We start from the raw sequence: 25,638 nt of genomic DNA on the forward strand, positions 1-25,638 counted from the left end.
TTTAATCATTCCAGGCCAACGATATTTCTTCTTTATAATTTCATTTTGTACATAATCCACATCTGTTACATACTTCCTAGTTTCTTTTTTGGATATCGCCTGGGAGGTAAAATACTTGGGCCTTCAGATTTTAGTTCTAAAAGTACCTTGTATCATTACTTCACACGAAGGCAGTAAAACTTAAACTCTGTTTAAAAGGTGTCTAGATGCCTGCCTTCTTTCTCAACTCAAAAGCTAAGTTTATGTCTGACCCAACTTAGCTCAGCCCCGGACAGACAGACTCACGCACATAGGGCAGAGCTCAAACCACAGGGTGTTTGCCTGTGGCCCACCAGATCCTTTAAAGCTACCACCTGAATTTTGGCTTCTTCCTAAAAATGAGTGGTTGAAACATGTTTTCTCATTTTACTGATATCATTGAGTACAGAGTTAAAGTCCGGCCCATGGAGGCTCTTCGGTGGCCAGAAATGGAAGTGTTCTGGTTTTGTGACACAGCTAAAGGAAGGGTCCAAGCTGAGCTGGAGATGGAGAGAAAGGGAGGTGGTGTGATGCTGGCCCAGAGTGAATTGCAGTCTGAAATCTGATCGCTGGACTTGGATGATACAACCCAAATTGTTTCTGGGCCATTGATGTAACTCCTGTAGCACAGGGCAGGGCAAAAAGTGGAAAGCCAAGAGGGTCCCCAGCATGGGCTGCTCTCTCCGCCATGCCCTGGGAACGCCCCCTTGAGGAAAGGGAAGGGAGACCCCTGGGTGCCGTTTGCTCAGACAGATCCTTTGTGGCAGCGTTCTCAAACTTGTTCATGCATCAGAATCACCCGGAGACACTTAATAAATCCTGGAGCCCAGGTCATGCCCCACACCATGTAAATCAGAATCACTGAGCCGAAGACCCTGGCTCTACGGTTTTCTGAAGCTCCCCAGGTAATTTTCAGGACATCACGAGTTTGGGAACATTTGGTCTACGTTGTTCTCACACCATCAATGTCTGCTTTCTTTTTCCCCATTCCTCTACCAACTCCTGGGTCTCTGGAAACCTTGAGCCCAACAACAAAAGTGATTATGCATTCATTGTCTTACATGCCTACACTTAGTTGTTTTGAAAACATTTCTAAAGGCCTAATCACTTATAACACAAAAATACTTGCCTTAAACCCAAAGTCATTTTGTGCTGTAATAACCTTTATTGGTGGCTTATCATTTCTCTTAGGCATTCTTTCTGAAATGAAATATTCTATTCTTGGTGTTAAACCGCAGAGGGATTACTCTTGAGCAGTTGAAATAATAATCTTTTTTTAGCACTGAAATGGTGAAAAAAGTACATTTTTCTAATCAAAATATAATCTTCCAAACTATTTTTATCATTCTCATCCCAAACCGTTAGAGCTATGCACTTGTATAAATTCTTTATCTGGATTACAATGAAAATCTTATCAATACTGCAAGGTGTTTTTGGTTAAGGAATACTGGACTAAGTTGTAATATTAGTAATAACTGGTATGTATTGAGTGCTTATTATATGTTCAATTTTTGCTTAGTGCTTTGCATACATCACCTCATTTAAGTCTCAGAGCAACCCGGGATGGTGGATGCTATTATTTTCCTTGCTTTTGTAGGGATAGAAACAGACATGAAGGAGATGGGAATGCTCTGAGGTCACACCTTGGGTAAGTAGCTAAATTATTCCCTTCACGGAAACATTCATGAATGAATGGGAGTTTGTTGAGCATTTGGGCATCTAAAGGTGTGCTCAGTCCTTTCACTGATGTTCTCATTTTATCTTCATAACCACAAGCACACCAGGCAAAAAATGTGACAGAATGTTCTTGAAGAGAAACAGATCAAAAGCCTTCTCCCCTGGTTCTCTGGCCTCCTGACTCTCTCACTCCAGTTTCCTGTCCAATTATTCTCTCCGAGCAAATGGGGGCAGACCCACAAGTTCCCAGAACATATATTGTAGGAGAATTCCTTTGTTTTCACCCCCCCCGCCCCCCCCACCCCGCCTTCCCCCGATCTTTAGTTCCTAATAAGGAAGATGAACGAGTTCAAGGCTAGTACCTTTCTTGTAAGTAACTTAGAGGTGAAGTGAAGCATCAGATTTTTGCCTTAGAAATATAAGAACTAGAACTTTACCTATATAAATAAATATTTTTCATATTTCCTCTGCTAGCATTTAAGACTGATATCAAGGCTTGACATGTGTGAGTAGATTTTGCCTCTTAACATTTAATACAGAATATTTAGAAAATACAGATGTGTAAAAAGAAGATGGAAATCACATATCTAGAAAGGAAATGCTGTAAAATTTGGGGTGGATATCCTTGCAGTTGTATCTAGTTATGTAATTTTGACTTCGTTTCAGAAATGGGGTCGTTATGTAAAACTTATAATGTGCTTTTTTTCACTTAATGTCCTTGTAAATGTTTGCACAGTGTCTAGCACCTGGCTATATTAACCACTCCTCTGCTGGATATTTAGATCGTTTTTCATGTTCTTTTCTGTTACAAGTCCTGCTGTAATGTACACACACATTCGTACAGCTTCAAGGAAATGTAGGAGTGATATCTACAGCCCGGAGTAGTCAAGGGGATTGAGCGAAATAACCCAGTTCAAAGTAGGGCCTCAACTGGAAATAGGGTCTTTTGGTTATCAGTCCTACCCTCTTTCCTTTCAACTACTTAGTGGTTCTCAAACCCTGCTGTAGGTTTGCAAAACACCTCTAGGGGGTTTGTGTGGGGGGCGGGGGCGGGGGGGTTGTTTTATTTTTGTTCTTATTTTGTTCTTATTTTATTTCTTTTAAGATTTTATTTATTTATTTCAGAGAGAGGGATCACAAGTAGGCAGAGAGGCAGGCAGAGAGAGACAGAGAGGAAGGCAGGCTCCCTGCTGAGCCGAGAGCCTGACACTTCGACCCAAGCCAAAGGCAGAGGCCAAACCCACTGGGCCACCCAGACGCCCCTTGTTTTTGTTTTTAAATAAATATTGTGTCTGGGTCTCACCGGGGGTATTCTGATTTAGTGGATCTATGGGTAGAGCTCTGATTAAGAGTGTCCTTAAAAACAAAAACAAAAACAAAACCCTCTGGGAACTAGAATATGCAGGAGGGCTGGGAACAGTGGTTATGCCTCGAGGCTTCTGGAACCAGGAGCTCACAGAGAAGTGATCTGGGATCCTCCTGGCACTCACTTGTGCCAATTAATGGTGGAACTATAAACCTCTTACAATTCTTTCTGGAGCTACCAGCCCCTGAGTAAATTACTTGGGTGACGTCATAGTTAATGTTCATGGGGTGGAAAGTGGAATGGGTATTCTTGTAATAAGTTTCTCAAGAGCTCTGAATGTTTGCTCTAGAGCTGATCCAGCAGGAGGGCAGCAGGGCAACGAGGAGCTAAAGCTTTTGGGTGGCCACCACCTGCCCCCACAGCTACAAGGCCCCTTCATGTTAGCCCTCAGCTCGCTACAGCTTTGGGCTCTTGCCTGCTTGGTGGCAGCCAGCCTCCCCCAGGCGTTTCCAGGAACCCTGAGGTTATTTCTGTAAAATATCAGTAGGTGTCTAAGCCCTGCCTTTCGTTGCTCACTGCCACAGTCCGCTGGCCTGATCCTCTGCAGCCTCAGGCCCCAGCTGTCCCAAAGGTGCCTGTTGGACTAGAACTGTCCATCACTGCCATTGCCATTGCCCCTTCCTGGCTACAATGGAGCTGGGAATTGTACCCCAAGACTGAGCAAAGTGGAGATTACCCACCGCTCCTTGAGGGCAGAGACTGCAAGTTAGAAAGACTGCCCCGTGGTCAGTTTATCTGAAGAAGCATCTGCAGAACTCTGGCCTTTAGCGATTCAGCTTTCAGTTCAAAGCTGCAGACTCCGTCCAGGGGCCTGGGCGAGGGAGAGTTGAGGGGCACAATTGCTCAGGGTGTGAAGGCGTCGGGGGCAGAGGCTGAGACAGGACAGAGGGAGCAGGGCCAGAAGAGCCTGGTGCCTGTGATGACAGACAGATCCGTGGGCTCCTAGGTGCTGTGGGGATTAGTATAATAATAAAAATTTCTTGTGGGGTGCCTGGGTGGCTCAGTGGGTTAAAGCCTCTGCCTTCAGCTCAGGTCATGATCTCAGGGTCCTGGGATCGAGTCCTGCATCGGGCTCTCTGCTCAGCAGGGAGCCTGCTTCCTCCTCTCTCTGCCTGCCTCTCTGCCTACTTGTGATCTCTCTCTATCAAATAAATAAATAAGATCTTTAAAAATTTCTTGCACTTTGAAAGCTCAGAAACTATAGAGACCTTACTGACCTCAAAATCCCAAAAGTATAATGGTATCAACAATATAGCATCGATGTTTCAAATGTTGCTGAATCTTAGCTCTAGACCCCGAATCTGTAACTAGAACAGACCCTTAAGAAAAAGTTAAATTGCCAGAGAATCCCAGCCTCTTGCTGTTTTCTTGAACTTACAGGTCGGCCACTTGTTTGATCCAGCTTCTCTGCAAATGTCTGTTTTTCTCCAAACCTCTGTCCCTCTGCGGGGGCCACCTCCCCTATACCTTCACCTTCCTTCACCTGTACACAGGTGGTCTTTGTGTCAGGATGGTCTGACTTGGGATTTTTCAACTTGACGATGGTGAAAAAGCAAGACACCTTGAGTAGAAACTATTTTCAGTTCTAAATTTTGACCTTTTCCCAGACTAGCAAGGTACGGTGTGATGCACTCTTGAGACGCTGGGCACTGACAGGGAGCCTCAGCTTACAGTCCGCCATGCACACATGTGGGAGCACACACGCCACACACGGGCAGCCACTCCATTTCTCACTTTCAGTGGTCAGTACCTGACGTGAGCTGTTGACCACTCAGTTATAAAACAGGCTTTGTGTTCGATGATCTTACCCATCTGTTGCTCAGTGTAAGTGTTTTAAGTACCTTGACAGAGGCCAGGCTAAGCTATAATGTTCAGTAGGTTAGGTGTATTAAATGGATTTTCTTTCTAGAATATTTTTTTTTCCTAGAATATTTTCGATTTATAGTGGCTTTATCAGGATGTAACCCTACTGGAGGCTGAGGCAGATCTGTGGGTCATCGAGGGAGTAGGGGTGTGGTAAGCGGGGGGAAGGGCAAGAGACGAATGGATAATCCACTGGGATACACTAAGTCTTGACTCTTACATAGGGACATATAGAGTATTGAAAGGAAAGGTTTGATGTAGGTTCCACACTTGTAAGCAGAACAAACAGGTCATGGAATGAGTATCTTTTGCTGGGAATTCAGAAATCGCTATTTAGAAATGGTCATGACTCTTGGGTTAATGGGCATTCGTTAGTACTTTGTACAGAGTATCTCTGTACAATGGTACACAGGATTTTGGTGAAATCCTATCAGCTGCCAAATGATAAAAATAACAAGAAATTGGGTTGACTCTTGCTCCCCCACCCCCGGCCCCATCATTTAGATAAAAAAAGTTGCTCCCTGTTCAGCATTCATGTGGACCTCAGACTCTGTTATATATCTGGCAGGCTGTTTGTCTTGATCTTGATCATAGTCAGATCAATAGCTCCTGTTTGATATGAGAAAGTAATGTGTCAGCTGTATGATAATTTAAATAATTGTCCTGTTATCAAAGGAAAAAGGGTCTTTCAAGGAATTTGACTTCAGTACAAATACTCTATTTTCTCTCTTTAGGTTCAATTCCAGAAATGTTTAACATGTTCTTAAAGCTAATTAAGTATTTGGCCTTACTAACAATTCAAGGCTAAAATATGTATATATTTCTGTATTTGGTTATCTTTTTTTAACAAGGTGACAGACACTGACAAGTTTTAAATCCCCAAGTTGCCATTCTGAAAGCAACAAAGAAATTGAGAACATAATACAGGTCAGAGTTACTAATGCCAACTAAAAAGAGAAGACCTCCTGGTGTTTCTTATTGTTCATAACCAACAGTCTGTGGATATTCCGCGCAAGAAGGAGGTGATGATTAACAGAGGAAGACACTAATGGCTTGGGGCCACTTGTAGCCTGTAGAATTTTTCTCTGGGCCAACATTTAAAAATTGGGTTATTTGACACATAAGCATGAATTCATGGATTCTCTTAAGAAACGGAAAAGCCACAAATAAGGCAGGTTTGGCCCACCTCTCCACATGGGAACTAGCAATCCGTGAAGCTTGGGTAGCAGGGGCGCCCTCTCTCCCCGAAACACCACTTCATTTCTTCACATTGTCTTCTGTGCCTGTGGTGGACCTGGGTTTGGGAAGCTTGAACTTCTCTGACCACTAACCCCATGACTGCCTCTTTCCTTTTATTTTCTCTTCACTTCATTCCTGTATCTCTTGGCCATTCCAATTCCTTAATCAGCCCATTTTCCAAAGAACAAATTCATTCTTCCTTCCTCACGTTCTTTCCTTCCTTCCTTGGAGAATGCTTCTATAATACTGAAGTGTGAGGAAAAGACTGTCCCCAAATGACTGTGATGATCTTTCCTTCGCAAAGATGACACCCAGATAGATACCTAAAATCATTTCCCGTCTTCATGTCAGGTCTACAGTGTTGCCCGTACCATAACCTAATACTGAAATTCAGAGTGTAATTTAAAGGCACTCTGAGTCTGAACAGACTCGGTAACTAAAAACATATTTCATCCTCAGAAAACAAAAGATTGAATCTATGAATATAAAAATGGTTGATAAGACTTGTTTTATGGAGAGAACATTTGCCGAGCGATTTTGCATTATGGTGCATGCTGTGGCCTAAAATAATGTGAGCAGTTTCCTCATTATTCAGTGATGGTACAGTACTGAAACAGATGCAGCCATTTGAGCTCAAAACTCAGACAGTAAGAAAACATGACTTCTGGCGAAAGATGTTCATGGGAGTCCCCCCCAGTTGGGAAGATCCAGCGATCTCCCTCAGAACCTACTGTTTGCTCTGTAGTTAGTCCCTGGTGAGAGGTGAATGTTGTCCTCGTTCCTGACCGTATGCTGACTGGTAGGGGTTTCGTCCAGTTTCTCCTCACTGTGCCCGTAGAGAAGGCCTTACCAGTGTCCACAGGGGATCTCCCCACAGCTCTGCTAGGAGAATTATGGGTTATAGGGCTTTTAGCCATCTGCTGTTGTCAAGGGAATGGACACAGTGTGATGGTTCATTTTATGTGTCAATGTGGTGGAGCCACAGGTTGCCCAGATACTTGGTTAAATACTATTTCTGTCTCTGTCTGTGAAGGTATTTCTGGAAGAGATTAGTGTTTGAATTGGTAGACTAAGGAAAGCAGATGGCTCTCCCTAATGTGTATGGGCCTTGTCTACTCCACTGAGGGCCTGAATACAGGGAATCCTGTATCCTGAGATACAGAATTCAAGAAGCATGAAGTGCTTACTATATACCAGCAACAATTTTTGGAAGTCTACTTCTACCTAATAAATGGACATATCAGAAATCTGCATCAGAAATATGTCCATGTGGGTGGGTGGGGCGTGATTTATCTTCTAAGCTAAATAGGAATGTCCACAGTGATGAAATGGTAGGACGAAAAATGAAAAATTAGAAATGATCTGTTGATGATAGGTGAGAAAGGAAAAAAATCCACTTCACCTAATTCCTCAGCTCCGTAAGTAGATGGCAAGAAGGGAAATAGGTATTCCAAGTCAAACTGAAATACTTCCAAATTAGACCCACTAAGGGATAAAAGAGTCCAAGATTCAGAGCCTGAAGCTCTAACAAGCTGTCATTCTGGCTAAAAACTGGAACTCTGTTGAGGGGGGCAATGTAGATAATAACTACGGTGATTTTAAACTCCATTTGGCAAATGGGCTCTAGTGGGTTCACTGGCCAAGGACTGGGATATTTTAAGAAGGGGTGTTTTGAGATGGGTCTGATGATATCTTTCCATTCTTGTTCCTTTGAGTTCTTCCTATATTTTTCTTTGGCTTGAATGTTCCTTTCTTGGTGTACCCATCACCTCCTCAGTGGGAAGTTTTCTGTCCTTTGAGTCCCTTCACACTCGACAGCATTCCTCACTTCCATTTCTCTCTTGACCCCTGTGCTCAATGACGCCTTAGGCTGTCAGTGTCACTGTGGTCATGGGGTGACCCACTCCTACTCACATGTCCTACTCACACCAACCATGTTGGTTCCTGAAACCCAGAATTCAGCCTACACAGGCCTGAATGAAAGTCTGATGGCATGTACTCATTTTTAGGACTTGCACGGGCAAGCAGGAAAGAAGGTTCCTAAGAATGGAAAGATCTGAGTAGACCTAACATGGAGAAAGAAAGTCTGAAAGAGTTGGGGCTCAGAGAGAAGTGCTGAGGCTTCCAGAATGCAGAGCCGAGGTCCATTCACACTCTGCTGGCGGCTTCAGAAAGACCTAACTGTGTTGTTATTTTTTTCCTTCCTGCTTGTTTTCCTCTTCTTACTAGCTGAATAAACCTTAAAAGCCTTCAAACTCAGCTGTGTGCCAGGTGAAGAGGTCCTTGTCTTGAAGTGTGTCCAAGGGAGGGCAGAGACTTTGAGTGGAAATAGTATTTAGTGGCAGAGAAAGGGAAGGAAAGCAGGTAGGCCAATTTGAGAGCCATTCCAAGAAAGAAAACCACCTGGTGAATAGCCTGGCATAGTGTCAAGAATAAAGACCAGTGTTGAAACCCCAGCCCCAGCAATTAACCAAACATCTCAACTTTCTCAACATAAATGCACTACAAAATGAGAATTAGGAAAATAGCTAGTATCCTGGGTGTGCTGGAAAGCCTCCAGGTGTGCCTCCTCTGGATTCAAGAGAGAGCCTTGAAGCCTCGCTGGCTGTGGGTGGCCCCATTCTAGTGGAGGCAGGAGGGAACAGTGCCAAGAATCCCAAAGACCAGGGCTGCCTGGGTGGCACAGTCAGTTAAGCATCCGACTCTTGGTTTCGGTTCAAAATTGTGGGATCGAGCCCCCACATCAGGCTCTGCATGCTGCATGGAGTCTACTTGAGACTCTCTCCCCCTCTGCCCCTCCCCTCTGTGTGGGCCTGCATGTGCCCCCCCCACCTCAAATATTTTAAGAAAATCTGAAAAATGAAAACAACAGAAGGCCAAAGACCATAGTCCTCATATGATTCAACTACTGAGATAACCCCAGTGCCCAGCTACCTGTATAGTTGGGTCTATGATTAGACCCCTGTAGTCTAATCCTTGCGACTTTGAGGTGGGTGCATTTCTTAGCCAAAATATCAGACTTGAAAACCTCTCCCTGGAATAAGTAGATACTATTTCAGATGAACTCATGTCCTTGTGAAAGGGTACCGCACATCGATGGTTCTCACATGGACATTGCTATTTCTCCTTTCCCTTGGTTCAAGACAGAAACATTGACTCTGTGGTAGGGAGCCAGCAGCCACACAAATTAAAGAGAAAGGAATTGCTGCTTGTTCTTCAAAGTTTGGTCCAAGCGCCACCATCCCCTTTCTGAAGTCTTGTTTCCTGGCTACAGTCACTTGAGCAGAGCTGTCTGTCCTGTATCACCTGCACATCTCTATCGCATCGCCCATGCCGTGTTCTGTGATGACCTATTGACATGTGTGTCTCTACACAGATGCTAGCCCCTAAGTTCCACAAAAGCAGAGCTGGGTTGTATCTATCTTTATATTTCCAGAACCTAGAACTGTGCCTGGTCCACAGTAGGTGTTCAGGATTTCACGGATAAATGAAGGAATAAACAAAGCAAGAAGAAAATGGAAGAAGGGAGCTGATAGACAGTGAGGGGTTGCCTCCTCCTTATTTCTCCTCACTGTAGCAGCCCTTTCCCCATGTGTCATGTCCAAGCTCCCTACCCATCCCCAGTCTTGCTAAAGATCCCGTCCTAGGCCTCAGGAAGCATCACTTTGGCTTACAGCCTGGGACATTTTGTCCCCACTGGACAGTTAGTAGGGTGAGGGATGTATGTGAGTCAGATCATGAAACCTGTGATTGGGAGATCCATGTGACCTGGTCCTGGCCAGTGACCTGCTCATGGAAGTTCTGTGTGAGGCTTCTGAGAAAGTCTGTCAGAAAGGATGCATTTAATTATTTACATCTTTGCCTTTTACTCCCTGCTGGGAATGAAGACACAATTTCTAGAGCTGGAGCAGCAGTCTTGGGACCTCTCACATCTCATACCTGATCTCTTTGCATCACAAACCAATGTTTACTGTTCCCTACCCTTGAGTTTTTAATGATGTGAGAAAAGAAACGCTTCTGTGTTTAAGTCACTGAAATTCAATCTGTGTTATTTGCAGCCCAAGATAATTCCAAACTGATAATTTGTTCTTTTTTTTTTTTTTTCTCTTTAGACATGACTAGGTCAGTTAATGTCTGGGCTTTTTCATTTCCTCTTCTCTCTGGCCAAAGTACTTTTCTCACAGATCATCACCTAACTGGCACCTTCTCAAGGTCAGATACTAGGTTAGAATGTCATCCTGTGCAGGGCTGGGGGGCAGGGAGCTCTCTGAAAACCCCATCGCAGAAGAACTACCCATAGTCCTCCATCATTCTTTAATCCTATCATTCTCTTTTCTTCACTGCATTTATCACTCTCTGAATTGCAGTCCCCTTTGCCTCTTCGTTTTCACTCAGTGCATTCAGGCTGCTATAACAAACTGTGGACTGACTGGGTGGTTTGCAACAACAGAAATGTATTGCTTATTGGTCTGGAAGCTGGGTGGTCCAAGACCAAGGTGCCACATGGTCAACGTCTGGTGAGGGCTCCCTTCGCAGTTCATAGCTGGTGCCTTCTTGCTGTGTCCTCACATGGTGGAAGGAGCGAGGGATCTTTCTGGAGCCCCTTTTATAAGGGCCCTAATCCCATTTATGAAGGTTCCCCTCTCATGGCTTGAGCTTCACCCAAAGGCCCTACCTATCAATACTATAACTTTGGGTATTAGGTTTTCAGCGTAGCAGCTGTGAGGGAACATAAACGTTCAGACCCATAGCACCTCTTGATCACCCTAACCAAGAAGGCAGGAACCTTCTTTATTCTGTTCAGAACTGCTTTATCTCCAGCACCTAGAAAAGCACGTGGCATATGGTGGGTGCTCTATAAATAGTTTCCCAGACAGGGAGGAAACTTTCTGAGTTGCAAAAAGAATATATTTTCCCCGTAGAATACACTGTTCTATGTTGCACAGGTTTATAATTTAGGAAACAATGGGTTAAATGCATTTTAGGACCTAACTGCTGCCTCACATAGTTTAGATGAGTTTCTAGTTCAGTTTCTCCTCCTAATGGCCTCACTGCAATCTTGATCATAGGTTGTCCCGCAGCCTATCCTTATAACCAGAAAGCACTGCCTCTCTACCTTTAATTCTTTTTTTTTTTTTAAAGATTTTATTTATTTATTTAACAGAGACAGAGAGAGAGAGCGCGCGAGCGAGATCACAAGTAGGCAGAGTAGCAGGCAGATATAGAGGGGGAAGCAGGATCCCTGCTGAGCAGGGAGCCCGATGCGGGGCTCGATCCCAGGATCCTGGGATCATGACCTGAGCCGAAGGCAGAGGCTTAACCCACTGAGCCACCCAGGCGCCCCTCTACCTTTAATTCTTGATAGCTCATCAGATTTTAACTCCTTGATGAAATTCTTTCTTTAGTTTATTAAAGGAAGTTATAAAATCCTTCCAAAAGGAGCCTTGCTCCATCTCAGGTAGTTATTTTCAAATTGATTTCTTGAGTGCCGCTGCTTATACTCCCTGCAGGCCCCATCCCGTTTCACATCCTGTCTGGAGATTATACTCAACCCCCTTCAACCGTACCCTTGCCGAACTTCCTGCCCTCCCCAGTGGTTCCTGCACCTCTTACCTTTTCCACAGGTCCATTTAAAGTGGGAGAGGTTTGTTAATCCCCTTGGGACTCTCCCTTCTGTCTGGCATTTCGGTGTGAGGAGTATGGTGGGCTATCAGGAGACTACACATAAGACCTTGACATTCAGGAGAGTAAATGATCTCTCTTAATGGCTGAAGGGTTGGGGCACCTGGGTGGCTCCGTTGGTTACGTGTCTACCTTCAGCTCGGGTCATGATCCCGGGGTCCTGGGATCTCGCCCGTGTCAGGCTCCCGGCTCAGCAGGAAGCCTGCTTGTCTCTCTCCCACTCCCCTGCTTAGGCTTGCGGTCTCTCTCTGTCAAATAAGGAAATAAAACCTTTAAAAAAATGTCTGAAGGTTAAGTTTTATAGAGAGAACCCACCGATGCAGACTGATAGGACGGGACCATCCTTTATATACTTTCAGGGAATAAGAAGTCGATCCGTTTGAGGAGGTAAAGAATTCACGTCAGATGGTAGGAGAAGAGCCCAGGAATACAGTTTGGGTGCTGTGGCCCAGAGAGTTAGTGGTTGGCCCGTATCCATTCTCTCCCTTTCCTTTCTAGTCAAGGTGCCAGTCAGAGAAGAATACACTTCCAGTCTCCCCTGTGCTTAGGTGGGAGCACGGGATGCAGTCCTGGAAGAAGCGTTTGGGTTTATTTAAAAAGAGCTGACCCAGCTGCGAAGTGTGGCCTTTCCCCTCTTTACCCTTTCGTTGGGACTGCTCGCTGGAGCTTCTGTCATAATCTTGCATCACAAAGTCACGTTGAGGGTGGAAGGCCTACGCTAAGAGGGAGCAGCAGAGCCATGATTTCATGGAGCCCCGCGCCGGTTCTGAATTCCCATTCTGGGGCTGTTTTTCTGTGACAGAAGAAATCCTGGTGTCTTTAAGCAACTGCTTCTTTGAATTTTTTGTTCAATGCGGCCAAATGTAAGCCACTTTGATACAGATGCCCACTTGGGGAGCTTTAAAAAAAAAAAAATATCTCAACACCCAGGCTGCATCCCAGATCATTTAAATCAAAAAACTCTAGGGATGGACCTCGCGTATCAGCAATTTTTTAAAGCTTTCCAAGTGGTTCCAGTGTGTAGCCCAAGTTGAGAATCACGGCGTTAGGCTGCCAGCCCTGATGTTTAGCATGTTCAGGAATCCCCGGGGGGAATGGGGTGGTGGTCCTTGTTAAAAATTGGAATTTCCACCCCTTACTCTCTAGAGATGTTGCTTCTTTAGCTGTGAGGGCACCGGTGATTTTGAGACCGCCAGTCTGGGAGGATGAGCTTTGAAGAAACACTGCTTTAGGTAATGGGCAAGGACTTCAAGTTCAAAGGCAAAGAAGTGGCAAGATCGGAAGAAAATGACAGGAGCATTCATCTAGAACTAGTGAATAAGTTGAAAAGAAGAGGTGAGAGACGGGTGGTATAGAGACCAACTGGGAGACAGTGCGGTGCTTGATGGCCTCGGGGGGACCATCTGTGAGCTAAGAGGGTGACCTCAGAAATGGGGAGGAGGAGAGAGACAGTGGACACTGCAGAAGATAAAAGCTCACAGAGTTTACTACCTGACAGGAGAGGAGGATTTATTATTTACTGACTCACTCATTCTTCATGCCTAAAGAATGCACTAGGGGTTTGACTTCTGGATTCATCCATATATCCCCACCTTTGCTCAAACTCAGTTAAATGGTTGTAGATGATTAGTTTCCTTCCAGCCACAAATGTTAAGTTGATTTTTGTTAACCTGGTGGGGGAACCTTTATTTGCTAAATCAGCTCTTCCATTTAAAGGCTCAGACACTTTACACTAACAAGAGTCTTTTTGACCAATTTGAGTATTTGTTTATATATAAATACATGCATATATACATATAGACAAGGACTATGCATATGGGCATATATGGATATAGACAAGCAATTAAATGTTTTTTCATGTGGTTTTTGCTTTTTTTTAAAGTCTTGTCTTGTAGAGCAGAGGAAATAAATGAATATAGTTACCGCTCTTGAGCTGTGCTTTATGTACATATCCTTTTAGAAGATGGCTTTTAAGGGCGATCCTAATGGAAAAATCATTATTCAACTATTCCATATCCACTGAGCAGATAGATGTTAGGGTGATATTTTATCAAATAACTTTAAACCTGACTTGAGTAACCTTAAAATAATACCCTGTCTGCTGATCCATTGTAATAATGAATACCTACACCTTGGAAAGTGCTTGTAGGTGTGCCTTTTTTTTTTTTTTTAAAGATTTTATTTATTTGAGAGGGAGAAAGAGGGAGCATGAGGGGGGAGGGGCCAGGGGGAGCCTGATGTGGAACTTAAGGACCCTGAGATCAGGGCCTGAGCCCAAGGCAGACACTTAACCGACTGAGCCACCCAGGCACCCTGTAAGTGTGCTTTTTAAGTCTTCTGTTGTTTAAAAGCAACATACTGGTTTTACAGCTACAAATCACAAAGAAATAATGGTCCAAAGTAATAGATAACATCATAAAATGTAAGTTAGTCTAACTGGTCAGTTCTTACTGAAGTCTTTGTTGGAATAGGTTTTACAATACCAACTAAAGTTAATGAACGAACAGAAGGGACACATCCTCACTGACTTGGCACACAGGGAGCAAGCATGAATGAAGCACGTCTTTGCTCTCTTGTACTTCACCATCTAAATAATAAAGTGACAGTAAATTTTCCGAAAGTTCATTTTAATTTAATTTTCTCTCTGACTGGCGCATTTGTTAAGAAGGCTCTAGCAGGGTGAAGGTCACTAGATCTGTTCAAAGCATAAAAAGGCTGACTTCAACAGGCAACGGGAGAGCCCCTGTCTAGATTCCATATCACCTGTCATTTTGTGGCTAATAATAACATTGTTCTTTAATTTGGTCTGAGTCAGTACTGTGTCAGTTGCTTATGGTTCTTAAGCAACAATATTAGTACTATGGAGAGACCACCAGCACCGGCCGACTTCTAGCCAAGAAGACGAGAGAATGTGAACACCGTGTATGTGGACTGTCACGAGGCTCTCCTATCCCCCTCCCTCCAGATATTCTCTCCTGCAGCTGGATTTTGGTTCCACGTTTATACACTAGTAGCTAAATTAATTAGAGCCAAGGGCTGACCATATTGGGGATTCAGTACCTTTGTGATCACATTTATTGCATACAGAAAGGGATCTAGTCCTTGGTCCCAAACTCCACCCCTAATGTGAGCGAAGTGAAGTCTTGCAAATGATAAAGCACTGGGCACTGGGGAGTCTTTGTGTGGAGGTGTTGGGCAGAGCTCTATCTCCATTCCCATTGGGCCCAACAACCCAAAGTGTTCATTCTCCTACAGATGGGTCAAAGGTATTTGCTCTGGGTTGAATTAAGTCTCCTCAGTCCTAAATTCCTATGTTGAAGTCCTAACTCTTAGTACCTAAGAATGAGATCTTCTTTGGAAATACATTGTTGCAGATGCAATTAGTTCTGTTACTGTGAAGTCAGACCAGAATAGATCAGGCGCCCCCAATCTGATATGACTGATATATGACTGGTTGCCTTATAGAGAAAAAAAATTTGGATCCACACACATACATGGCGGCGGGCGGGGGGAGGGATGTATGAAAATGAAGACAGAGGCACTTCAACAAGTCAAGGAACAAGCAGGATTGTCAGCAAACCCCCAGAAGCTAGAAGAGAGGAACAGATTCTTCCTCCCAACCCTCAGAAGGAACCACCCCTCCCTACACCTTGATCTTGGATGTGCAGCCTCCTTCTGTGCGACAAGAACTTCGTGATGTTTCTGCCACCCACTGGGGCCTACTTTGTCGCTGCAGCCCTAGCACACTAAGAGAGAATTGTTCTCCGGTCCTTCTCTTTGATGGATAGCATATGGAACTCCCCTTTCATTATCTGACCAGTGAGAGTTAACATTTTTAAACCAAAAACACCTGTAATAGAAAGGGAACACACAGGACGGAGTGGGTGGCGTGGCAGGCTTGCCAACCAGGCCTCTGGGACTAATAAGGCCTCCTCCATCACGTGGATTAAGAAAGCTGAGGGGGCTGCCTCCAGGCTCACCAAACACTTCCATACTCTCCCACCCCATGTACTGGCTGCCGTGTCAGCCTCGCTGTGGAAAGGAAGCATTACTGAGCGAGCTGCCAATCTGAATTCTCCCTCTCCCTGCCCTCCTGACTTCCTACCAAACAGAACAAGGAACAAATAAGAACCAGCTAAAAGTGGGACTGGAAAAAATGGGGCAGAAAAGTCAAATAGGAGTCAAACAAAACTAAAACACACCAAAAGGAAAAAAAAAAAAAAAAACCAGGAGGAGAGGTAGAAGCAGAAAAGAAGAGTAAACTAGGTGTGGTTGGTTGGAAATTAATTGCTGGAGGAAAAAAATCTGAAATCTCTGGGTATGAATCTCTATGATATTCATTACATTATTCTCAGAATCCATTAGAAAATTAAGATTCTCCTTGTGATCCCATGTGTTCACATCTCAACAAATTGTCTCTGGAATTCAATCATCGAACTTCATGCATGATGCTTATTTTATTTTTTATAGCTTAGTTCTGTAACCAAGGTCTGTGATTCACCCTGAATTAACACAGAACACTGGAATGATGAAGCTAGAAGACTCAGGTCCCTCAGTTCAGCCCTTTCATTGAGGTGTGCAGAGAATTTAACAGACTTGTCCAATGTCACACAAGCCTGTACCAGAGCTAGGCCAAAAGATTTTTATAAATACGTAATTTATGAGGAATACAGTTTGATTTACGCAAAGAAAATCTTTCTAAACTACTTTTGAACCCTCACATATCCGTGTATTTTTAAGGTATTAAAGAAGCCTTGGGTCTCCTGGCTCAGTTGGTTGGGCATCTGACTCTTGGTTTTGGCCCAGGGCACGATCTCAGGGCTGTGAGATCAAGGCCCATGTCCGGCTCTGTGATGAGTGTGGAGCCTGCTTAAGATAATCTTTACCTCTGTCTCTCCCCTTTAATCATGCTCTCAAAAAAAAAAAAATAAAAAAAAATAAAGCCTTTTGATAGCCATCTGGGAAGCTTCAACCTAGAAGATTCCTCCAAACATAATGTAAGGAACTAAGATAAACAAAAATTTATTTCAACCAAAGTATTTGAAAAATATTTGATGGATACATTTATTTTTCATATAAGTTATCATGATGTCCTGAATTTTGCATGTCTTATAAATAATTACCCGAACACAATCTGAATTTCCTAATAGTGTAACCATGTGCTAGTCAGTCTTTTGAGTGCTTGATGTATTTTCACTTTCAGTCCTTAACAATACTGTATGATTCAGTCTCATTAGCTATTAACCCCATTTTCTGATGAGAAAACGGAGGCAGGGAAGGACAGTATCTACCCTTATCTGAGGTTCCACTATTTGTAAAAAGGCAGGGCTGAGATTTGAACACAGGCATAGTCTGTGTACTTAGGCCAGTGTGCCTGTCTGCCAACGCCCAGCCCACCGGCCACAGCATCATCTCCCAGCATCTGCTGGAGGACCCTGGCTCCTCTGGGGCTGTTCCTAGCCTGCGTACATACGCTGTGCTCTTTTCTCTTGGATCTCAGGACATGTTTGATGGAACTGGCACCAGACCGCAGAGCGATGGGCATTGGCTCCAGTCTTAGAGCAGCCTTGGATTGGCAGAGTAACTTTTGGAGGCTGGGAGTCACCTACCTGGCCCCACAAACCCTCTCAACTACTCCGTGGGGAGCATGACAGCCAGTTGACAGAGGAGGGAATCGAGATTGAGACCGTGAAGTAGTTCCATCAAGGTCACAGAAGATGGTTCTCTGCCGAGGTCTGCCTAAATGCTAAATCTTCACATACACTTGCCCAAGTTGCCTCTAAAGCCGCTTGAAAGCCTCTAAATCTCCTCAAATACGAAACAAGGAAATGGTGCTGTATGAGTACACTCTGTGCCCTGAAGGCCTAGGGATTCTTCAGAGGTATTTTGGAAGTCGTTTTGAGAAGGAAGTCCAAAGTCACTGGCCCCAGTAGCCACCTACCCCTGATGTGTGTGTGTATGTCATACACACACACACACACACACACACACACAGCAATGCCACTTGAAATCTGCCTTCTAAGTCTGACTTTGCACATGTAGACAGAAGGAAGATTCTGCTGCTAAAACAAGTTTGGGGACTATTCTAGCAAGGGATCCCTGAGGCCCCTCTTAGCTTTAGTACCAATGAGGGGATCAGCATCGTAAAGGGACAGTAGCTGTGGTCACTCAAACCAGGCAGAAGAGACTGGGGGTTCACCTGGCTGGCTCTGTCCAGAAAACATCAGTTGCCTTTGAAAGAAAAGGATATACTGCAACTTTGGCTGATCTAGACACGGTTTGAAAAGCTGTTGTAAAGATGTCTGTGATGATGGCCTTCTTCCCCAGGGCTGGCTAGGGAGAGACACAGTCTCAGTTTTCTTGTGGCCACCATTCCCTCAGGGTGTCATTTAAGGATGGAGGGGTCTAAGCATCTGTGGCTTAATCAAAACTCATGGGCTTTTCTCCTCTTCTTTATCTTACCTCGTCCTCTTTTTACCCTGTCCTACCTTCAACCCAGTCTCCCTCCTCTGGCTTCAGTGCCAAGTGATAAACAGGAAAGGAGGGGTCTGTGCTGGTTAAGAAATAAGTCATTTCATTTACTCCTCCAAGTCTTGCTTTTGTCCCACCAGTGTTCCTACTCAAAGCAAAGCACTGGAGTTTAGGTGACAGGTGTCAGGCCGGCATCTTGATGAACGCACGGAGAGTCAAGTTTTCTGTTTCCCCATCCCTATAGTTCCCAGCCCTTTCACTAAAAGGTGTGTATGTAGAAAAGAATAAGGCCAAGTGTTATTATTCATGGTGATGGTGATCATACCTTTTCACAGGACACTTACTGAGTTATATGTTACACATCATAAACTTCACTCATTTTGAATGTGCAATTCAATGATTTTTAGTAACCATTTAGTTGTACAATCATCACCAGTTCAATCTTGGAACACTTCTATCACCCCAGAAAGTTACCTCAAGCTCATTTGCAGTGACTCCCTGTTCCCACCCCATATCTAGGCAGCCACTAATCTCCTTTTTGAGGTGTATAGATGTGCTTTTTTCTGAGCATTTCATGTAAAAAGAATCATAATAATGTGGCATTTTGTAACTTTGATTTAGCGAACTCTTCTGATTCACCCATATGTTAGGGTGTTTTTGTATTTCATTTCTTTTTACATAATACTTTTTCAAGTGGCAGCATTATGTAGAGGAAAGATCATGGATTTCAGAAGCATGCAACGTGGGGCCAAATCACAGTCCTACCGCTTCTGAGTTGTGTAACTTTGGGCAAGTTTCTTAACCTCTTTGAGACCCATTTGTAAAAATAAGGATAATAATCACCTCTCCCTCAGAGGATTATTCTATGAATTATCTGGATTGTGCTGGCAAGTGATGGGAGCTCAAGAAATCCAGGCTTTGTTTCTACATTCCCCAGGAGCCTTTGCTTTTCTTAACCCTTCATCAGAGTTTAAGGTGAATACTACAGTCTCCCTACCAGCTTTCACATTAAACTTGACATGAGAGCCAACATAACTAGCGATGTTAGGAACAGAATTGCACTGAGAAGAATCATCACATCCTTCATTAATGAAACCCAGATGGTAAGAAGCTAAAGGGATTTCCTTTGGTCATAATGCTGTCTTTTTTTTTTTTTTTTAAGGAAGAAGGTTAAATTGTGTTCATTATTTTAAGGAGAAAATGTTTCAGATTCTCTCCTAAAACACTGTACAGAGTAGGCCTTATCTTTGCAAGGCTCTAAGAACAACATATTTTCCCCACTAAGTCTTAGAAAACTGCTCCCAGTAATATAAACTCTCAGGTAACATAAAAGTAAGTAGCAAGGGGCTACCAACCCCTCAGATATCAAATCCATCTCAAATCCTCAAAACTCAACTTTGAGCCAGTAGTTTCAGACTCCTTCTTTCCTGAAAGTTTGGAAGGACCTGAAATTCTTGTGTTTGGTAATGCAGACTAAATCGAACTCATTGTTTCCTTCTCCAGTCTATCTTCTGTGATTAGAACTTGTCACCGTTTGTGTTTCTCCTTAGAGAGGTCCTGAATATAACCCCATCGTACAGTCTTGGACGCAAAGTTGACAAAGGTGCTACTCTTTAGCTCTGGGCATAACATTTCCTGTTGTTAAGCTGTTTTCCCTTTGGAATCATTGTTTCTCTACAGTTTTTATTCCACCACTGTTCCCCTTTGTGCTTCTGATTGTTCTACCTCCCTTCTTGTCTGGGATTTATCACAGCTGCATTTCTTCCCCCGAATTCCTTAAACACTGAATCCCCTTCACCTTCTAGATGGAATCCCGGATTCACTTCCTGTGAGGCACAGTGTAACAGTTAAAACAGAAAAGGATGAGGGTTCTAACTATTTCTACCAAATGAAATAGGTTTGTAATATACTTTTTGTCTCATCTCAAGGACATTAGATACTGTGTCTTTTCTCTTGATATAAAATGCCACTTGTTAAATGCAGTTACTGAAAAAGGCAACATAGGGCCTTCTAATCTGTATATATATATATATGTATATAGTCACGATACATATTATTGGTCATATATTATTGGCATTAAAAATGACAGAGTGATTTCTTCAAATGGATAATTAGATTCAATTCCTACACATGACTAATCTGCAACATTATCAGCTTAGTCTAATAGACTTGAACTTTGATTATGATACAGACATACACAGATAAAGAGATAAAGGTTATAGCCAGATGGACTCAAACACTTAATGTATTTCTATAAGGATTCCTGTGTTTCCTCACTCTGTGTTCTTCCTTGAGTATAGTAACTGTTGACAAAATCCATGACTAACATTTCCTGAGAATGAGAGATCAGGAAGAAGTAGATGGGGTCTCAGAGGAGAAGTTTCTGCTCACTGTATTAGCACCTAAAGTAGGACCTGGGACCCATAAGGGGGATAAAGAGATAAAAATAATGGGGAGGGGCACATGAACAGCCTAGGTTTAGATGGATTTTTGAATTTCCCCAGTCTTCATAAAAATTTTCTTCTGTTAAAACTTTCCTCTCATACACTACAGTGAGGAGAGTAATTTACATCTAAGACTTTATTTTAGAGATTTTATTTTAAATGGTATCATAGGAATTTATTTCATGGCATAAATAGTTTAGTCAATCTAGGATTTAGCAAAGATTTTCTCTCTACTGAACTGGCCTTTCGTGCCGTAGATGTTCAGCAGATGACAAATAATCTCGAGGAGTGATGACTTAACTTCATTTTGACAGCCAAACATTCTGCAAAAAAATTCCGAAGCCCTGCATCCGGATATGTGGACAGCATACTGCCAGTTAATTTTAAAAAAGAAAAGTCACGTAATGACCCAGATCTTGAATATATGTATATTTAAGAATCACACAACCTTCAGATTGTAATTTGGCACCTAGTTAGTCTGTCTACAGCTCTCGAAAGAGTCCTGGCTCAGGGTGATTGGTTAAAACCCCAGATTTGCAGATCACTTCTGAGGTCTTGACCACCAGAAATCACTGTCAGCATCCATGCATCAGTATACGAATGACCAAAAATAATGCCAAGAGTCTCCTACCCTGAGATGGCAGCAAGTTTTTGGTGTGCCTGACGAGCCATTTCACAGCCTTTGGTTCTGGTCTTGTGCATTTCCGCCCGGAGTGAGGGGCAGCTGACAGAGACGTCCCCGATAGAAATGACCAACTCTCGGTACAGGGCCACTTGTGTGTTGAACTCCTGGACAAGCTGGAAAAGAATTGACTTTCTTTCAGGAACATTTCCTATTTGGGTGTATACAAACATGGGTTTTCAGTGACCCCTCAGCCAACTCCACAAGTCTCCAGCTACAGACTGCTTAAAGATCAAGGTAGAAAGATGGCAAGTTTCTCTTTGTCCAAGGCGAGTGTTTATTTTCATCAGTAAGTCCGGGCGCAGAAGCTGTATTTCCGGACGTCCTCCCCCCCCCCCCGCCCCCGCCCCGCTCCCCCGCACCCCAATTCAGTTTCTGAAGAGCAAGAGCGTATGCCACTCCCAGGTCACTAGAGCTTGATGCTGGGAACTCTCACATATAATGATCCCCTTTACTACAGCTAAGATAAGGATTTTAAGTTGCGTGGGGAAGAAGGCCAAAGATAGGTTGCAATAGGGAAACGGTTCACCTCCTCCCAGGCCACTGAACCAGAGACTGGCTTAGGATCCTGACTGGAAGACCGGCCACAGCCTTTGCGCTGGAACCTTCGTCCCCTCTGCAGCGCCCCGTGTGCTCTGTTTGGGTTTATTTGCTGCTGTCTCCCCACAAAGCAGCACCCCCTCCTTCCCATCCTCTCCCTCCCTGGTGAGCAAGCCACTTCACCGTGTCTTTCCTATCCACCATTCTCTGAGGGGGTAGAGGCATGACTTACAGCCGCTGACCCTAAGACCCTTGCCGTGGCACTTCTTTGCGGGGACATTACGACCCGGGTGTCACCCCGAATCTGGGGACTGCAGATTTAAAAATAGTGCATGTGCACGTGATCGGCATGGAGGAGCTGAGGGTGGAGGAGTGGCTGGCAGTCAAGCAAACGATTAACATACAAGATGCCCCCACCTCCTCTCCAAAAAAAAAAAAAAAAGAAAAGAAAAGAAAAAGGCGCAGTTTTCACCTACCATCTTGCAGTCGTCCAGGGCTCGTTGGGTTTTGTGGGCGCTTTCGGAGTTGCTGCCCCTGCGCTCCCAATCCCCGCTCTGCAGCGGGGGCTTGCTGATCTGGAAGATCGAGGAGCGGGTGGACCGGCTGGGGCGCTTTTTGCGCCCATTCGGTGCAGAACTCATGCATACACATCCACCAAGCCGAAGCCGCTGGTGCAGTGCGCCCCGGCGCGGGCGGCCCGGTCGTTGCCCTGCGCGCCGCCAAGCAGCCGGAGCCGGGAATCGAGGCGCGGCGCTCACAGGGTTGGGGCTGGCTGCGCGGGTGGGTAACCTTCAGCTTGAAGGAGAGCCGGGAAAGCGCTGGCTGTGCCGTGCAGCATCGCTTCCACGGAGCAGCGAGGAAGGGGCTCGGTCAAGTTCTGCTCAGCAGCATTGCCGGCCCTGTCCCGGGAGCTGGGCGCTGGCGCGGGCTCGCACTACCTTCCCCTCGGCATGGATCGCAACGCTGGGCGAGGAGGAACGCGCCGCCAGGCGGTTCTGAGTTTCCATTCAGATGGGGGAGCAGCTTTCAAAGCCTGCGCTGTAAGGTGGGGGTGGGGGGGCTGCGAGTGTCGCTCCGGCTTCAGTGTCTTCCTGCAGCGGCGCTCCGTCGTCTTTCCCCCCCCTCCCCCCCCCGTCGCCGGGCCTGGAAGGGCTGGCAGTCCCCGAAGCAGGCAGTCGGCTCTAATAGGCTGCCTTGATCCCCCGTCTCTACGGGCTCATCTGTTTGAGGATCCCAAATGAATCCGTGGCGGGACTGGCAGACGCCGGGAATCGGTCCGCCTGACGTTGTGCGCTGCCCCGCACATTGATAGGACGGGAATACTAATGTGATCCGGCCAGAGAACCCCCCCCCCCTTCTCCCTCCACAGTTTATGCACTTACCCAATCAAATCCCCGGGAACGTCAGTTGCAATATTACTTCATCTGCGCTATTCTTAGAAGCGCAAAGTGTCATCAGAGTGGAGCACATTGCCACATGCTGGGACCTAAACATGGTTTTCAAACCAACCTGTGTGCGTGGAAGGCCCTCACCATCTCAGGCCATCTGGGGGCCACAGAGAATCAAAGCCCAGACGGAGGCGCAAGCGTGGTTGTTCATTCAAAAGAAAAATGTCTTGATTAACCTAAAAGGAAAGCCTTGTTTCCCTGAGTGTGTTGCTGGTGTAGTTGTGTTTTTGTTTTTGTTTTGTCTTTGTTGGGCATACAGGGAGGGGACTAGCAGCCGGCAGGGCAGAACCCACAGTTTCAGTCAAATCGGTCCTCCTCTCGTTTTCACCAGTAACGTCCCTGGTATTGTGTTCCAGAGTGTCCAGACCGTTCTGTTTCCCGTTGGAGACATAACAAGAGCGAGCCTCCAGGTCTCCCTTATGAGACATCAGTGAGCGGAGATGGTCCAGGAAAGTGGAGGGGATGCCTATGTAAAGGCGGGGGGGGGGGGGGTGGGAGTGAGTTGCTGGGCCATTTAAGTCCACTTTTACCACTGCCATCTGAAGATTCTTGTGGGCAGAAGAGAGGGGGGAATTGGCATTCTGCTCTAATGTTTGTTCTCATGAATGATTTGTTTGGCGGAGACAGATGAAGAGGTCTACCACAGGGGAACTAATTATGTGTCCCACAGCCTTATGAAGAACAAATCAGACGTTCCTGGTCACTCTCTTAAGAGGATATGGAGAGTACACACAGAGGGAGTGCCAGAAATAGGAAGACTGACACCTTAAGGAAGGTGTCTCTAGGATTGTGTCCCCCTGCCCCCTTTTCTAACAAGATAGGTAAACATAAAGGAGTGGGATAAGAAAGATACTTGGTCTTTGTCCCCAGTTCCTGTCATAGAGCCCCTAAAAGCCTTGGAATTTCCTGAGTTGATAAGGGTGATAGGAGCCTTCTGTCAGCAGGAAGACGAAGAATTGGTTAGACGTTTGGACTCTCAGTCCCACCTCCAACTTCCTTGAAGAGGAGAAGGGCTAGAGATTGGTGTAATCATGAATAGCCAGGAACCTTCTGAATCATATCCACATCATGCAACCTCCATAAAAACCACTACGTAGTGGGACTGGGGGAGCTTCCAGGTTGGAGGTGTGGAAGGTTTGGGAAAGTGGTAAGCTCTACATCCCCTCCTCCCTTACCTTGCCCTGGGCATCTCTTCCTTCATTGCATTCTTTATAGTAAACTGGTAACTAAAGCCCTTTCCTAAGTTCTTTGAGTCAGGCTGACAAATTATGCAATCTGAGGGGGGGGTTTGTGGGAGCCTCTGAATGGGTCTCAGGTGCGACCAGAGTGTGGGCAATCTGTGGACCTGGTACTCGTGTCGGTCCCTGGAGTGTAGGCAGTTGTGTGAGACAGAGCCCTTAAACCGTGGAGTCTGATGCTAACTCCAGGCAGTTAGGGGCAGGGTGGAGAGGAATTCCAGAACACCCAGCTGCTGCTGGAGAGTTGAACTAGTGGTGAAGGGGACACCGGCCGTTGGGGAAGGAAAAAACCCTAACAGGTGGACATCTGGATGGATATTCAGTTGTAGTTGCCTAGTATTTTACAAAGATTGAGAATCTTGGTGTGCTCCCTTCCCTCCAGGTGTTTGGATGACTTGGAGACCAGGGTGGAGCTCTTCTGTTGGCAGAGTGTCTCCAAATACTGGGAGATAAAGGAAGATAAAAGATAAAAGATAACTCTTAGCCAATTCTGACTATTCCTCTTTCCTCAGTTTCCATGTTCTCTGTGCTTCTGTGTGGAGGGAGAAGTTGAGAAACACTTCAGATGATTCGGTGAGATTTGCTAGCATGTGATGAAGGATGGGGATGCTGACAAAGTAGTTACAGGCAGGCTAAGGAGCCTTAAGAAAGAATGGATAATACTCATTTGTAAACTGTTTTAAGTCCTGGTGATAATATAAACCCCTTTCATAACAAGTAATGAATAATGAACCCTTTCCACCCCTCCACCCACAGGAGTTAAGGGCTTTAACCCAAGGTTGGTAGCCCTTTGGGGAATTAAAGGAAAGGAGACTCCGTTTTACATGTGTATGGTCAGAGGATAAAGAAAACAGGATGCTGATGGTCACTCTTTGGAAAATCTTTTGTCACCTTTCTCTTGTTTCCTCCTTTTCCCTGCGGGGTGATAGTGGCTGTCACCAGATTTGAGCGTCTCAAAGCTCCTCAGTAG

General features: G+C 44.9%; 1 protein-coding gene across 2 annotated transcripts in view; it reads right to left on the reverse strand.

Annotated features, from left to right (window-relative positions):
* Positions 1-23,302, reverse strand: part of LOC101671161 (regulator of G protein signaling 7 binding protein) — a 100,129-nt gene extending 76,827 nt beyond the window's left edge. The window contains exons 1-2 of one of the 2 annotated variants that reach the window (XM_004764559.2): positions 22,215-22,285; positions 21,392-21,558 (exon numbers count right to left, since the gene is read on the reverse strand). In XM_004764559.2, the coding sequence (XP_004764616.1) occupies positions 21,392-21,558; positions 22,215-22,262 (215 nt within the window). In that variant the 5' untranslated portion in view covers positions 22,263-22,285. Of the gene's footprint in view, positions 1-21,391; positions 21,559-22,214; positions 22,286-22,458 lie in introns of those variants that run through there. The other variant, XM_004764558.3, reaches the window with a different exon arrangement.
* Positions 23,303-25,638: the final 2,336 nt, after the last annotated feature.

This window comes from Mustela putorius, unplaced genomic scaffold (genome assembly GCF_011764305.1).
Source record: "Mustela putorius furo isolate JIRA1106 unplaced genomic scaffold, ASM1176430v1.1 tig00000145_pilon_pilon_pilon, whole genome shotgun sequence".
Lineage (NCBI taxonomy): Eukaryota > Metazoa > Chordata > Mammalia > Carnivora > Mustelidae > Mustela > Mustela putorius.